We start from the raw sequence: 17,242 nt of genomic DNA, 5'->3' as shown, positions 1-17,242 counted from the left end.
ATGGTTCTTTGCAGAGCCTAATGTTTTTGGTCAACAAACATGATACAAAAAAAAAACTTAAGAAAAGCTTAAACACTTTGGTAAATTACCAAAAAATATGGGTGGGGCTATCTTTTTGTGGAGCAGTGTAGCTACCTTACTCAAACTTTATTTATAATTAATTTCTTTCCACCTCTTGATAGAACTTCCAAATTCATAGCATTCATTAAATAAAACAACTTAGCTCATTAATACATAATTCTTTCCTAACTTTTCTCCCTATTAAAAATTAAACACTGATCTAAAATGCCCACTAACGGCGTCAGAGTAACATACGTGGCATTGTGATACGTCTCAATTGCGAGATAAGTGCAATAATTATGACAAGCACATCATTTTTGCGAAATTTAAGATACCTCATGATTATGTGCGGTACTTGGCAACTTCCATATTTCACCAGTACTAAAGTTCGAAAAATCTATCGCTACTACAGCCTTTTCTTGCACGTCTTCTTCTATTCTGTGTGCTTTTTAATGTGTCTGGAATTTTTTTTCCTGCTCGATCATGATATCAAGAGACTAACCGATAACGCAAAAGTAACAATCTCAGTTACACTGGTAGCTATCAAGGGATATACCTTCCAGGGCAGAAAAGTTACGAAGATACTTGAGCTTATAATCAAGAGTGAAGAGATTGCTGTGCTTGAAGGTTCAAAGGAATTGCTGACTATTAAAATTAATGTAGTGAAGTACATCGATAAATTTGCAATTGGAGTTGTCTTGCTGACTGAAACTACAACTTTCTTGCTTGTGGGAGGCACCGTAATTGGTAGCTTAACACTCAATGATACGTCGGTAACGGAAAAACCCATGATGCTTCTAGCTCGTTTTCCCTTCGATCAGCAAACACATTATTTTCGATCTCTGTTAATCCAGGGATTATTTATTTTAATCGCTTCCGCGTATTTTTGCATGTCTCAAATATTTAACATATCGGTGATATTGTTCGTAAAAGCACAGTTGAAGTTCCTACAACACAAATTTAAGAATTTTGATTGTTTTAAGGGCGGTGATCGCAGTGACCTCGAGCATACCATATCGTTGACTAAATGCCACCAATCAGTAATAATGTAAGATGTTTAGCTATCATAAAAGAATAAAGAAACATTTTTCATTTTATAGGTTGGTCCGAGCCCTTAATGAGGCAATGGAACCACTATTATTGTTAGAATTTTTGTTAAGCTCGATTAATATTGCCACTGTTGCTTTTCAGACTATTTCTGTAAGTATTTGATTCTTTTGTTAAATTACAATAAATATTAGTAAAGCTTACCACAATGGGTTAAATATTATTATAAGTGAGCGTACCTTTAGAACAATTTGTTCTTCAGGAGCGATGAGATTAAAAAATGATTATTGAAAATTATTTATTTCTTAATAACTGAAAACCTTGAAATTTCTCATTTTGCTTTTAGGCACATACTCTTTCGGACATAATCTTTTGTGTCTGTTACTTAGTGGTTTTATTTGCACAACTTAATCTATTAGCTTGGTATGGAAACGAGATTTATTTAGAAGTAAGTTCTCAATTTTCATTCACAAGTCTAAATTTGCATCATTTTATGAATATGTGACAGTCAATTGAGATTTCAAAAAAAAAAATTCGTAGAGTATGGCTGTTTCTGATTCAGTATATGAATCTCCATGGACTAACAAAAGTACAGAAGTTAGGAGCATTTTACGAATGATTATTTTGCGGGCACAAAGGCCTTTGGCCTTGAAAATTGGACCATTTCTGCCATTAACTACATATGCTGCCATAGCAGTAAGTAAAAGGTTCAACTATATTTTTTAGGGTTGAATAGTTGGGTAGGTATCTGCATTAAATTTCAGCACTTGGAAAACTCAAACTCTTTGTCCTTTTTTCTAATCGTTGCCTACTGTTAACTTCGCTCAAATTTTAGGTTATCAAATCAGCTTATTCCTTCATTACCGTTATGAAAAGAACAGATGATTAAAAGATACCATATGCAAGATGCAAGGAACATTCAACGACAGTAGTAGGTATAGTCGTGCCCGGTCTTCATCTTTATTCTTCATTTGACAGTTCTATAGTTCACTCACCATACGAATCAAATCATAAAATTATTTACATGCATATAAATATGTCTTAAACTGATTCCTTGTTCTTTTTATATTGTTTCCTGTACATCATTGTGATCTTGAAAATTATAAGAAGCACAGAGTCTGTTAAGCAAACTTAACAATCAAACATATTTTAAAGCTTAAAAGTTTCCAAAGGTTATTGGGATATCCAAACAAATAGCAAAACAGTTCTTTTTACCCGAAATATTTAGATCTACCTTGCATAAGTACTAAGAAAATTCGATTTTGATATTTTGAAATATGCGAAAAGCAGTTTTATTAATGAATGAGTTCTTTATACACTTGACCAGATGATGAATGAGGGAGATCTATGCTTTTTCACCCGTCCACTTAATTCATTACAATGCAAGCAGCAAGAAGAAAATGTAGTAAGATGAGCTTCAAAAAATTAATAATATTTCGGCTTTCATTCTTTTGAGAACCACCATTATTGGATTCATTTTGAAAGAACAAAATTTCCCAAATTTTGAATTTTTCTCTATATTTCCTGAATCAAATAAAATTTAACAATACTGTTAAATTTTATCATCACATATATATATGTTATATCTCAAATTATCTCAAATTGCTCTTAAACTTAGCAATTTTGTCTTATTTACCTGATTTTCTAACTCTAACGGTTTAGGACATAACAATAGTGGACCATAACAACTGAGCAACCCTGTATATTGGTGTTATAACTAAAAGATCTATCATTTCTGATTTCTGAAAAATACCTATATCTATAGTTTGTTGGTACTTAGTTCAGTCATCATTTGAAAAACGCGATCTAAATTTTAATAGTTTGAGTTGAATTTCAGATCAAAATTCTTCATTATCTTCAATGATGAGTGAAACAAAACCGACAAGCTATTAGTTCAGGTTAGATATTTGACATGTTTGATTTTTCTATAGAATTATAGAATATAGAATTTGATATTTCTATAGGGTTTCTATAGAAACAATATTATACAGGGTGTTCATTAAAAGAAAACTTCTTAGAAACCGTAAAGGTAGGGTGATAATTAAACTATTTCCCATTCACTATCAAACATCTGACAAATACTAGATAACAGCTGATGAATTGATCGAAGACATGCTATCGATATTTTAACGCCTACTTCGGGTTTTTTATCGATCACCATTTATCAACAGTAAAGAGATTAAGTTGCGAGGTAACAGCTTCTGTCGACATCTATACGTAGTAACGACAACGCCGATCGGGCGCTTTATCCCAATAATACAGAGTTCGCCTACGACATTGAAAGAATTGAACAGTTTTGCCTCCACCGTGATATCAAGGAAATATAAATACATTAAATTATGTATAGTTTAGTAGTATACAAGATAGTATACAAAATAGCAACTCTGGAGCTTGGACTCAAATTCAGGAATCAGAAGTTCGCCTTAAGTGCGCGTACGGTATGAATCTAATTTTGACTTTTCCTTCCCGGACAAAATAGATTCAGTCAAATATTCAATTGCGTGGTCTTCGAATATAGTAACAGATCTTATCCAGATCGTTTCTGAATTTGGTTCTCATCCAGACAAGACCCGGTTGCGTGCCTTACTATTAAATTTGGTGTTAAGAAACAGCAGGAGGACCGGAACAGAGATCAAAGAACAAGATTTCTTTAATTTTATTCACTCAAAAGCGTGACAGCAATGTGATTAACCGATGCGGTAGATAAATATTGTTGACATAACGTCATAATTTTGTGACATTTTTGGAGCGAATGCAGTTAATGTCTTCCTCCTGTCTTCCTCGTGGAGAAAGAACGAGCAATTCCGAAAGTCAACAGTGTTAAATCTATTATGGCAGATTTGCTTCTTTCCAGCTAAATTCGCTAAAAACTTGCCACACACTGCAAAATGCTACGGCTACTTTAAATGACGTATTTACTAAATGGACGTATATTTAGGTAGGCCACGAATTTTTTTATGAATATGTACGTGAAATATAGACACTCATGAAAAGTGTCAATATGAACTTCATATTAGTGTCTGCACAGTGTCTCAATTTTTTAATGGATGCATGAGAACTTTTTGTAGTTACGTATGCATATTTCCTTGGGTTCCTTTAGCTAAATTTGAATAGAAAAAATTAAAATGCGAAGGAATAGAAAATAGATCGAACGGATTAATTGAAACGCGAATTGGATCGCTAATTTTTATTTAGTAATTTTATTTATATACCAACTACATCTTCACTTTCTTTCTTTTTTTTTCTCTTTTATGATATTATTCGTTTTATTTTGGCAGAATACTAAAATTATCTTAAAAAAACACCACGTATAAGCAAAAAAGCATCTCTCATAATCCACTAAATAAAATCGTCAGTCGCCTATGTTATATTCAATATTCTTACCCCTCCAAGAGACATTTCCGTCGAATTTCGAAACTCACATATTAAGACCGAAGTAGATCTAAGATTTAAACACAAAGCTTCCACTCAAGAGGGAATGTACCTACGACGGTATTATCAGTCAAAGTGATTTTCCGGTGCCATAGTCGTATTTGTGTTTATTAAATTCAATTACATATTTAACTCCAGCACGTGGATGAGTACAATAGATCCAAATTAAATTTTCCAAGTTACTCTCCCGATGCTCGCAATAAAGTTGTGACTTTGCATAGATATACGCCCGGAGCCGACAATGCGGTGCCATTAAAACTACCATGAGAATCCATTAATTTTCTACCGGGCATATATACGAACTTATTCCCTATTCATGTACTTCACTCAATAGCTTTATAACTTTGTTAGGTTGGCAAGAATTTATTCAAGAATCTTCAGTGTGAGCATTTGCTAGAAATATCGTTCTGTGTTCCAAGAAGTCAATCTACTACACCAAGTAGAGTGCAAAAGGAAGTGAAAAAATCATAGATGAATAGTACTTGCAGACCTTTCTCTAGTTCACAAAATAAATTCCAACATTCAGTCAAGATTAACATTTTAAGCAGGAACTAGACAAGCATAAAACCTTTCATTGTTAAGGAAATTCCACCCTACGCCCCTGTGCAATTTGCCGGATTTATACCGTTTATATAAAGCAGTACATGTATAACAAGATACTTGTTGGGGTTTCGGAGATAACCGATATTGCTGCCCTTTTACATCTCAAGAGCCCTTTGGCGCCCACAAAAAACATCAAACTTTGACCTAAGCCAAATAACCTTTTCAATTATAATCCCTATAGGTCCTCACACAGCAGGTAAATATCTTTTAACACAAAATGGTTTCATTTTGGTTTGGAAAAAAGGTTGCTTTCGATAATATGCCTTTCGGTGATGATTTTGTGGGATGTTATCTTTTGAAAGAGGGGTCTTCCTTTTTCAGTGAATATGCTCTTGTGACTTTTTTTTACATACAAGAGGTATGTTTACCAATTTGATAAAAAAGACATCAATTAGGTTGGTTGGAAATGTTGTTACGGGGATTAATAAAATTGTCATTGATGGGATTCATTTGGGCATAGAGATATTTTTAGGTTCCCATCGTGGTAAACGGGCAAAAATACTATATCCGAGGTTCTCTAATTTAATAAATAACCATCACTTCTTTGAATTAAATAGGAAAATACACACAACTGCAATGTCTAAGGATATTTTAAATACACGTCTGTAATATTTCTTAAACACTAGATTTAAGTTGTTTCACGGTTATATAAAATTAACTTATAGAGGAATACAAAACAAAAACATTTGAACAAAATTTAATATTTGCCGCAAAAAAAACTAAACCTTTAAAATTTAGTACAAATGTACCGAAACAAAAAAAATCTCACGTTGGAAATTTAATAAAGTGTACGCCCTTTTCGATTATTTAAAACCGACCGGCATCGTCTGAGCACACTCAGAATGAAGTTATCGATGTCCTGTTGAGGTATCTCATTTCATGCTTCTTGAAGCCTTAAAAAAAGTAATCTTCTGTTGTCTCTTGGCCTACCCATACGAAGAACTCTTACTTGAAAAATATCCCACATGTGTTCGATAGAGTTAAGATCTGGGGACTGGGGTGGCCATGGTAAAACATCAATATTGTTGTTTTCCCAACAGTCCATTGTAACTCTTAATGTGTGTGGTCTGGTATTGTCATGCATGTAAAGAAAATTGAGACCAATAGCTGCTGCATATGGAACAACAAGTGGTTCCAGTATCTGAGAATGAAATTGGTATTTCCTCCGATACCGATTCTTCCCCAGATCATAATTGTTCCCCTTCAGAAAGAGTGCACTTCCTGAACATTGCGGAGACAATTTGAATTGTCAGATTCTGTTCATATGCGAATCCTTCTGGAATCAGAATAAATCCCAAACCGGGATTCATCGGTGAAAAGCACAGTTGCCCAATTTTCTTCTCGCCAGAAGGAATGTTCCTCCGCTCATGAAAGTCGCACTCCTCAATTATCCCATGATAATGGTTCAACTCTCAAAAGTCGACGGCTATGAAGGTTGTTCTCATGTAATCGACGACGACCAGTATCAGCCGAAACACCAATGTTATGTACTTCATGGAGCATAAATCGCAATTCTGGTGCTGTCAAGTAGGGCGTTTTCGAGCATTAAGTTACAGAAAACGGTCTTGTATAGGGATAATAATACGAGTGTAACCACTGTGCCTCTCCGCCGCATCTCCCTCTTCTCGATATCGTGCATAAAGTCGTGATATCACACTTTGAGTAGTACCCATTTCGAAAGCAACTCGAATTTGCCTCATACCTCCGTCCACAAGACCCACTGACCTTATCATCTCTTCTCTCATCAAATGCCTTCGCTGCATGATGAATCAACACTAAATTGATCTAAACTCATACAATTCAAAATCATCTATTAATTTCTTTGCAGGAAAATTAAAAAAATCTAATTTACTGGCCAATTTTACTTTATTGTTTAGGGGTAAACATTAAGAAAAAAAGTCGAAGATTGTTTATAAACGGTGTAAAATGGTACTAAAGGAATGGTGTTATTATAAACATTGCAACATACCACCAATAAATCATCAAAACCTGTGAAAACATATAAAAATAATTTAAGCCAAAAATTAAAATATCCTTAAACATTGCGGTTATGTGTATGACCATCCCGCGTGATCTGGAAACCGCTCGACTAAAGCTGCCATGCAAATATTTAACATTTACAAGTTCCTTTAGAATTGAGACTCAAATCGAACGGAGCTTTATGCGGAACTCTGAGTTTAAACATATCAGACAATGAAATAAAACCAATTTAATTAGGTTTCATAAAATTCATTACAAACTAGAGAGCATAATTATAGTGCCATCTCTTATCTTGCGCCATTTATTTTTAAAATCATTTAACAATAATCCGTCGAAACACTGCAGAATTGTTTTCAAGAAACGTAAATTTATGTGAGCACACTCTTTCCTTAATATAACCCCAAAAGAAAAAAATTGAAGGGTTCAAGATTTACGACATTATTGCCCCCCGTGTGGTACCACGTCTACCATAATCTAAACTAGGTGTAATACTTTACAACACAAAAAATACTTTTAATCTACACACATGACAAAATGAAAAATTGTTAATTCAGTTAGTATACGAATAGTATTTGTGAATTTATTGTTGGCGATTACTATAAGCATTTTCAATGTTTTGATATATCATTGCATTTAAAACAAGTATTATATTAAGTAATGGAACTTTTTGATCCTCAAAAAATGCAACAGTAAGGCATTTTGTTAATATTCACGGAAATCGGAAAGAATTTTTTTTTACAGTAGAGTTTCTTTAGGTGTTCCCACTAAATGTAATTCCTTATGTTATAAATGTATATTTAATCCTCAATGCAATGGTTAGGCAATCCTTAATAAAAAATAAAAAAATAATTGATGCATATCAATTAAAACTCAAGAACAGACAAATATTAATGATTTGATGATATAGTTATATTATACATACCGGGTGTCCCAGAAATAAGTGCCATAATTTGAATCAATAATAGAACTCGTAAAAAGTAACATTTTTTGCGTAAGAGGTATAGTTTCCCAGTTCAATTCATTAAAAGATTTATTACAATTCCGTTACGCGCCTATGGCATCTAAAATTGTTTATCCTATTTCGGATCCTTCGCATTGGTACAGTTATATGGCTATTTCACCTTACATTGTAAGATTTAGATATGATTCATCATCTATTGTACGTGTCAAAATGACGAATACCAAGTTTAGCCATATCAGCAACTAATTACTATAAAAGGCGAAACCATGTAAGCCAATAGTTAGTTATAAGTTGGCATTCAAACTAGATGTAGTTATCTAAAAGAATCTTGTATCACTCTAATGAATAAAGTTTTTAATATTTTTAAAACGCTCATTTCACGATCAGGAATCAAATTGTACCTAATGAATTTTTTGCCTGCTTTCTGATGTGCATGTCTTTTTTTGCGAATAGTCAATAAACGCGTACAGTTAAGTAGGAAGAGTTACTGGTTATTGGGGTTTTACGTTATTTACTGTTAAAATAATTTAAATTTTTGACTTACCTATAAAATCCCCCGATAAATCCTTCGAGCCCGATTAGAATTTCCACGGGCTTCCCCATAAGCTAACACCATATCAGTGTATTCGTTATTTGTAAAACGCGGCATTTCACACGAAAATTTCTCAATAATTTCAATAACAGACAATAACAGAAACGACACGTATCAATCGTAAACAATATAAGCCTTCCGGTGCATCGAGCTTGACTCACGCTTAGTAAAAAAACTTTACGATAAGAAAACATCAACAAAATGTCCAGTGTGTATTTGGATTTTTTTTTAATCCATAAGCGGTGCCATAGAGTGGTTTTAATAGGTAAAAATACCGGAAGTAAATGTAACTTTAAAAAAAACTTCTTTGACAAAAGTTGTTACTGTTGATGAGTTCTGTTACTTGTTGAAATTATGGCACTTATTTCTGAGACACCCTGTATATTTAGATATATTTTTATTATATACAATATATTTAATATGCATATAGATATATTTAATACATTATATTAGTATAGATTAGATCATTAAAAGTTTTTAAATAATGCCAAGGCAAAACCAAAACCATAATCATATATTTTTAAAGTGCCTGTCGATTACAACATACTATAAGTGGTACATTATACATATTATATATAATATAAAATTACTTATTTTTCACGAATTGGTTTTTATCAACTACTTAGACATTGCCCGCAATACGATTTAAAACTGTCTGTACATTAGGATTTCCACTTTGCCTTCCCAACTCAAAGACTGTTTCATCGTTACTGGTCTTACTATTTATATTCGCTTGATTCCTAAGCAAAAGTTCCACAATTTTATCCCAACCATGTTTAGCTGCTATATGTAATGGTGTTGTCGTATAGCCACCAGCCTCAGTAGTCTTACAGTTTACGTCAGCTCCATACTCTAGCAAAAGCTTCACAATGCACTCATTTCCTTTTTCAACCGCTATGTGAAGAGGGGTTCGATCTTTGTTGTCTTTCGCATTATGATTTGCATCTAATGTTAACAAAAAGTTAGTTATATCATTTTTGTTGTACTCAACTGCTATATGCAACGGTGTTTTTCTTTGGTTATCAACAGCTTCAAGGTTAGCATCAAAACCTATTAGGGCTTTCACCATCTCAAAGTGGCCTTTTGCAATGGCAAGGTGGAGTGCAGTTTCTTCATTTTCGTTTCTGGCTTCGATTGTTGCGCAATTTTCTAATAGGACCGTTGCAACATTTATATCACCCTTTAATGCTGCTCTGTGCAATGGATTTGTACGCTTATCCCAATTGAATTCCGCTCCGTGTCTGATCATAAACAAAACCACATAAAAATGCCCTTTAATAACTGCTCTTTCGATTGGTCTTATAGATGTTCCTGGAGCACACGCATTAATGTTGGACCCCTTATCGATACGTAATTTTACAATGTCCAATTGTCCATCTTCAGCAGCTCTCGATAAGGTAGGTATGTGCAGATCAATTTTGAGCTTCTTACTGTTGCATGGGACTTCGCAACATTCTTTAAGCTCAGGAGGTATCGCCCTGTATATATTAACATGGATCCTCTTTAAACTTTCATTTAAATTTGTGTCCTCAGTAATGAAAACCAACTTTTTTCTATTACTAACACTTAGCTTAAACATCAAACTTTCCAGCAAATGATTTGCGGTATCTGGAGAATATGTTTGACAAATCAGCATTAATAAATTGGGAAACTTGAGTGTTAATCCAAAGGTATTTTTCAGTATTTCAACTTGCTCCCAGTAAAGAAAGAGATAATTCTTTAGCGAATATTGATTTTTTAATGAGTCTGGTAGGTCCTGGATATCTCTGCGTAAAGCTGTAGCTGTAGATAAAACATAAGGGGTTTCAATCACATAATAAGCTCTGTCTCTGCTTAATAGAAACTGAGATATATTGAAATTCTGATTAGTCTCATTGGGAAGGTCCTTCAAATATTTACTCGAAATGTTATTTAGTATTTGCTTCCCGTGGAGCGCAGCTTCTCTAACTTCATCAAAATTGGTTTGGTTTGACGAAAGATAATCTCTGATTTTGTCATTTACAGTAACGAAGATTATTTTCTTTTGTCCAATTTTGTAATGTTTCAATAACAGTTGTTTTAATACTTCCAAGTCAGCTGGTTCATTTTCATCGCAAACTAGGACTACTAATTTAGGCAGTGCACAGGCTAAGAACTCACTTTCGAATCCACGAACATCCTTCCAGTTAAGAAACACACACTCATTTGCATAGGTGTGATTTAAATCTTCAGGTAAACCAGTCAGAACCTCTTGTATGTTTAGTAACCTGTCGGTTACTTTACTTGACTTACTTATGATATATTGCCACTCAGAGTTTTTCAGAAATGTAGTTATTTCTTTTTTCAAGACATTGTCACCATGCGATGCAGTTAAGAAATCTCGGGAACTCTCTTCTAGATTTCTCTTCAGTACTACTAAACGATGTGCCGAGAAGTCATACAGCTGCAAAATTTGCTGATTAAATTTATTTATTTTTCTGTTTATTATTATAATTTTGCTTTTGCAAAAAATCACTGTATTGATTATGGTTCTTATAGTTGAGATTTCAACGTTTTCTTCTTGGGAAATTATCAGCACCAACAACTTGGGCAGTGAAACTTCCTTTAAATCTATATTGGCTTGGTTTATATCCAAAAATTTGTATTCATCAGAGCCATATTGTGTTGTCAAGGTTTTCAGGATAGAATGTATTTTCTTAGAGTGCTCTTTGATTTGATTAGTCTCAATAAAGTAGTAGTTCTCAGAACCTTGAAGAAAGTTCTTCACTCCATCTTCAATATCGTGTTCACATAACAAATCGTTCATACATCGATTTGAATAATTATTTAATAGTTCATTGAACAACTTCATAATGAATCTAACACACTCGAAATGTTTTTATTAATTGCAGTAAAAACTAAACCACTGTATTAAGAGATGCACGTATTGTTCATATAAATGTTTCAGTAGAGACTAGTTGCTTTGCAATTTATTTTGATGTGCTTTGAGTGATAAAATAAATTCTATCAAGTACCGATAATGCTTTATGATTCGAATAACGAAGATAACATTCACTTAGGACAGTACCTTAAAAATAAGTAAAGTAAAAATAAGCCGAAATAAGTTAATTAAATTATAAAAATTATTGGGGGCAAAAAGATGTAATGAAGAATGAGTAATCATAGCATTCTTGAGTTCTAATGATCTTTGATCATCTGGAGCTTTTAGTGCATTTTTCACTAAACCTTCCACATAGATATTCGATAAACATTGAAACGAAGTAGGTATGTTGGATTAAAGAGTCAATCATGTATTTGCTGTCCACTTAATAAAGAGATCTTGAGGCACACAGAATATTAGAAAAGCTATTTTCTGACAATTATGGGATATACCATACATTTTTGCAAAACAGTTAATGTTATTAGATTCAACGATATAGATAAGTATTGTTTTATAGGCTTCTCAACGAGAACGATGATAAGATATACATTTAAACTGCCACGGCCCATTTGAATTTAATCTTTAAATATTTTTAAATGATCAAATCAAATACATATTATATTTTTTCCACAATTAAGTGTACAATAAAATGCGAGCTATGATATCTCTGACGTGAACCATTCATTTCGGTACGAAAACTGTCACTTTCGATAACTTCTTGAATTATCGGGAAGCAGGAGCTTTGCAATGAAGACATAGTAGTGTATGAAGAGAGATAACTAAGTTACCTTCATTCATAAATTCAAAAAGGAATTCAATATTAGAATAGTTGCTAAGAAAAAAAAACACATTACATTCACCACTTACGAAAACATAACTACAAAACGAAAATTAACAAGCAAAAAAATGTCATAGAAAACTCCTTGCCAAGGAGAGAAATTTTATATGGGCAAAACCTCAAGACCCTTAAAAAAGAGAATTAGAGAATATAAAAATCGTATTGAAATTAGATCAATTTGCAGGTCAAATATATGCCAGAATGCCTTTGATAATGGCTACAGAATTAAATGGGAAGATGGTTGCATCGTTACCAAGAAATAATGCTCAAAAAAGAGTAAAATTAAAGAAAATGCATATATTACTTATGTGTTGCTTATTAGCAACCGATGTATGTATGTATAGGTTCTTGTTCCGTAAGCATGGATAACGGTTGGTTACCTGTGCTTGAACAAAAGGTCAATCTCAGACAAATACAAATATGCCAGAAACTAGCAAATAGCACTTACTACAATTACTAACACAGATAATACAGTTAAAAAAGAAAACAGGTTAAATTAGGCAAAATGCTCAAACACTAATCATTTACCTAAAATCAACCTCATGAAATGACAAGACTCAGTTTAAAAACTGTTAATTTAATGTTTTTACATTAATATAATATTTTATATTAATTTCCTAGATTCTGAAGATCGTGACAGATTTATCACCAAAACGTTAACAAGGGTCTTCACGCGAGCCCTTAGTGATAGGTGAATGTTATTCTCCGTTAGTTTTAACTGAAAATAGTGTGCAATTCCACTACTTCTACAATCCCTCCTTGTATGTGACGCGTTATCCTCAAACAAAATTTTTAAAAAAATGAAGAAAATTACTCAAACCAGACTAGCCCTTTTGAAAAATTGTGTGAATGAATGAAAAAAGGAGCAATCCGTTTGAAACGTAAAGGGAATATTTAAAAGTGAAAGTTACAATCTCGTCTTAGATCTAAGCAATAGTGTCAAGACTTACAGTACAATAACCCTCAACAGATGTCTATTCGTAAATTCCTGAGGGTCATTTATAACACCGTTCACCAACACATAACGTATCTATTACCCAAAACCTCCGGAAGGCTACAACACACGAACCTAATTCCTTATACATTATTTTCTATTAGCCACCACCAACCAAAAATCAATAGCACGAACATCAAGAGAGTGTTTCGTAGACGCGTTATTCTAAAGGGTGCTTAAGGGTAATTGTAATTCATTTTTAAGTGTGGCCGTTGATAGGAAATCTCGGTTGGGATAGAGGAAACACACAATGTCTGTCACTAACAGGCCTGTGGGGTTGCAGGAGATCGGCTGCTTAAGTTAATAAAATTGGCAAAAGAAAGGGTGATTTGCATTTAAAATACACTTCGAAAAAGTACAAAGGCACCCCGAAAGGGAAAAATAAAACCCCGCTATCTAAAGATCTGTGTTTAATTTTTAAATTATACAGTTTTTATCGTCGTAGAACCAATATAAAGAGCACTTTTTGGGAACTATTATGAAAATTCTTGTTTTACGAATTTTTACCTAATTACGTTCGTCAAGTTTATTGTGAAAAAATTAATCGGTATTAAAGGGCGTGTTCTATTATACGCGAAGCGAATATGGTCCTTTGTGAATAGGGTGATTGAGGACGCACAGTATGGACTGGCAGTTCAGCATGCACCGGGTAAATTTTAAAATAAAAACGTTTTAGAAATGAATCTTAAACAAAGGACGAAACCAGTGGGAGGTAGGTACACATGCTGCGACAATAAAGAGACCTATTATATTTATTATTCCTCAATAGGGATCGCTATATCAAGCGATTGTTACTGAAAAGGTACACTCGACTTTCAGAGATCTCAGGCATAAAGAAACTCTACTTGAGACACAAAAGAGGTTTAGAAGAGAGAGAGAGGAAACTTACAAATAATTGCATTTTAACGTTCAGTTTCCGGTGTGTTAATATGATACCTTGATAAAATTCTTTTTTGCCTTAGTGCATATACACGGGTGTTTTCGATTACAAAAGGTATTATTTTTGTATGGCCCTAGTAGGTTTTAGGGTGAACGTAGAATGGGTGTAAGTGTTACCAGGAGCTAAGGCTATTTGATATCCAAAAAAGTATTAGGTCGTCTTAAGTAACTATTATAGTATCGTGTTCAACCTGAATTTGGATGTCATGAAGCTCATTGTTGTCTTGATTGGAAGATTTTTGACGTGTTGCTTTTGTATACGGTCCAATCAACCATAATATTGGCAAACACATGATTAATGAATTAACATCGCTGAAAACACAGCTGTGCTGTAACACAAGTTTTCTTGCGATTGTCAAGTTTGTGAGCTGAAAAGCGTCTTTCCGTAAACAGTATTCAAATAGGCATCAGTTCTTTTGGCACCTATCGCCATAATGAAGCCGCCAAATGGCAATGACAAGAAGGGCACACAACTTCGCTAATTTTGTCAAGTAAAGTGATGATTTCATAGTCGAAATCATTAACTAAACGTGTTTCATTTTAAATCTAATTGCGAAGAAAGCCATTTCTTAACTGAGTTAACGAATAAGATCACTAGTAGACCAGTTTATGCTACAGCAGGATATCAAGGAAACGACACTAAAAACCGGTACCTCAATATCCTCCTAAATTGAATATGGAGTAAGTTTCAGTCGAGGTAATCATCGAACCAGTCGTCCTCGGGTCCGTTTTCGAGGTTTTATCCGCCTTGTCTAACTTACAGAGGGGTCTACTATACAGGGTGTTAATTAAGTACATGTTCATATTTCAAAGGATAAATCTTTAACTGATTTTATCACAAAAAGTTTATATGAATCTAAGTCCGCAATGTCTTCGTTTAAGAATTACAGGGTGTTGAAATATCATTTTTAATTGTTTTTTTTTAAATATTTTCAGACAGAAATGTAATAATCGGACAAAGGGTTACAGGGGTTTTTTAAGACGCAAAATCCAAATATTGTCTTAATTTTTTTCTTACTGATGGAAGGCGCCACATATAAGGTTCCGTAACAATTTGATTGGCTCTAACTTTTTTGCGCTACACTATATGTATAATCCACTTTTATATTAATAGGCTTATTGTACATTTGTATTTAAAAAAAGGTACTCGTGTAAAATATCTGTAGAAGTAACCGTTTCGGAGAAAAACGAGTTTGCAATTAATATGACTTGGGTAAAATTGATTTAATAACAATTATTGAAATTATTAAAATTAATTTAATATTACAATAGTTGTTGAAAACAGCCACCTCCGACTTCTATGCATGTATAGAACACCGTATACTAAATTTTGTCCGATTATTATATCTCTGTCCGAAAATATTTTAAAAAAATCAAATTAAAAATGAAATTCCAACATTATCTAGTTTTTAAACGAAGACGTTGAAATCTACATTCATAAAAACTTTTTGTGATAAAATCATTTAAAAGTTCATCCCGTGAAATAAGTGTACATGTACAATACTTAATTAACACCCTGTATATGTATATACATGCATATATTAGCAATACATAGTCGAATATTGGGATGTCTTCAGGAACATTTCGAACATTTTTTGATTATCGTTGACAGACCAACATTACATTTATCACCTCCTCTCGGATGCAGTTTAATCCGAATTCAACCTGTTGTTAATTCGGAATTTAACTATATCCATATTTCAAATTAGAATTTTACTAAACTTTGATTTTAAACTCGATATTTTAACATAAATTCCATTTTTTTATAGTCAAATCTATATGTATTTCCAATTTCTAATTCTTTTCTTAGTTTTCTGATTTTCAACAGTATAAGTTCGTAATTAGAGGATGTTTAAATGTCAATAACATTTAGTAATGGCAAGTGAATCGCCTAAACACACAGGGTATTTTTATATAAACTATAGGGGTTTCACAAAACCGCGAAATACATTACACTGAAATCTTTATGGCTTATGGGAAGAATATCACCCTGTGTCACCAACTGCAGATTTTCAAATTTTCTACCTGACAACACTTTTAAGAATCATTAATTTTCAGATTAATAAAATCTTCTGCAAATGAAGAATTAATTTTAAATAACCCCTCAATACTGCGAATAATTAAATCATCATCAATCACTTTAAACCGCTCGACAACAAGGGAGAATAACCACAGTTTAATGCGAACAATAAAACTAAACACACGCCACTGTTTACAATATAATTTATACGATCTGTTAGCTACAGGCCAACAATGGGACCTAATAACTGGCTTCATGTATTCAATACGATACCGGGGAGCGAAACTGCATAGTAGGGTGACCCATTGAATAGAGGGACGGAACCCGGTTGATTCATAATATGTATTTTATAATTAAATTTTGATGTGATTGTTCGCGTGGAAACTTTGACTAGTCTCCCCATTAATTGCTTGAACGCAGACAAATCAACCTCTTTTAAACAACCCAAGGAGATTCCACAAAAGGATTTAGATAATGCGTTTCAGATTTTGTTCTCTCTTACGTCGAATTCATTTGTGTAAAAGTAAAATTTATTTCTTCTTTCACCATTTCGACAAGAGCTTTTAACGAAGAAGTTTGATTTAAAAATGTACAGCTTAAGCATTAAAAGTCTTTCAAAATCAATAATTATGAGCTGATTTTTCATGGAAATAAAACTTTGCTTAATGAATCCGCTTTGTGTTTGAAGTGGCTAAATTCTACCTGCCAATTCTAAAGATCGAGGTTTCTAACATGTTGATGGAAAAAAATACCCTACAAGGACTGCTGAAATACTAATGTTTTTGTATGAGTTTATAAGTCGCACGTATCTCATATTCACGAGTTATCATAATCATTTCGACAACCAGATTTTATATCATTTATTTTCTCTTATCAT

At 33.2% G+C, this 17,242-nt stretch overlaps 2 protein-coding genes across 2 annotated transcripts; one reads left to right on the top strand and one right to left on the bottom strand.

The window, feature by feature from the left end:
• Positions 1-42: 42 nt before the first annotated feature.
• Positions 43-2,109, top strand: LOC136410828 (odorant receptor 10-like). The gene is made up of 5 exons (XM_066393182.1): positions 43-1,108; positions 1,161-1,260; positions 1,454-1,555; positions 1,648-1,803; positions 1,943-2,109. The coding sequence occupies exons 1-5, from the start codon at positions 360-362 to the stop codon at positions 1,994-1,996; spliced, it is 1,161 nt and encodes a 386-aa protein (XP_066249279.1). The 5' UTR covers positions 43-359; the 3' UTR covers positions 1,997-2,109.
• Positions 2,110-7,046: 4,937 nt separating this feature from the next.
• Positions 7,047-11,589, bottom strand: LOC136411081 (uncharacterized). The gene has a single exon (XM_066393485.1). It carries the CDS (start codon positions 11,503-11,505, stop codon positions 9,298-9,300), a length of 2,208 nt encoding a protein of 735 aa, XP_066249582.1. The 5' UTR covers positions 11,506-11,589; the 3' UTR covers positions 7,047-9,297.
• Positions 11,590-17,242: the final 5,653 nt, after the last annotated feature.

The sequence above is a fragment of the Euwallacea similis genome, chromosome 9, assembly GCF_039881205.1.
Source record: "Euwallacea similis isolate ESF13 chromosome 9, ESF131.1, whole genome shotgun sequence".
In the NCBI taxonomy this organism is placed as follows: Eukaryota; Metazoa; Arthropoda; class Insecta; order Coleoptera; family Curculionidae; genus Euwallacea; species Euwallacea similis.
The sequence above is the reverse complement of the archived record's forward strand: the minus strand, read 5'-3'. Positions and strand labels throughout refer to the sequence as shown.

What these genes read in the sequence shown, in the direction of transcription:
- LOC136411081 (XM_066393485.1), bottom strand. Translation starts at nt 11,505, where the DNA reads ATGAAGTTGTTCAATGAACTATTAAATAATTATTCAAATCGATGTATG.
- LOC136410828 (XM_066393182.1), top strand. Translation starts at nt 360, where the DNA reads ATGACAAGCACATCATTTTTGCGAAATTTAAGATACCTCATGATTATG. An exon ending in TGCCACCAATCAGTAATAAT is followed by an intron (nt 1,109 to 1,160) that starts GTAAGATGTTTA and finishes TTCATTTTATAG; the next exon opens with GTTGGTCCGAGCCCTTAATG. An exon ending in TTGCTTTTCAGACTATTTCT is followed by an intron (nt 1,261 to 1,453) that starts GTAAGTATTTGA and finishes TTTTGCTTTTAG; the next exon opens with GCACATACTCTTTCGGACAT.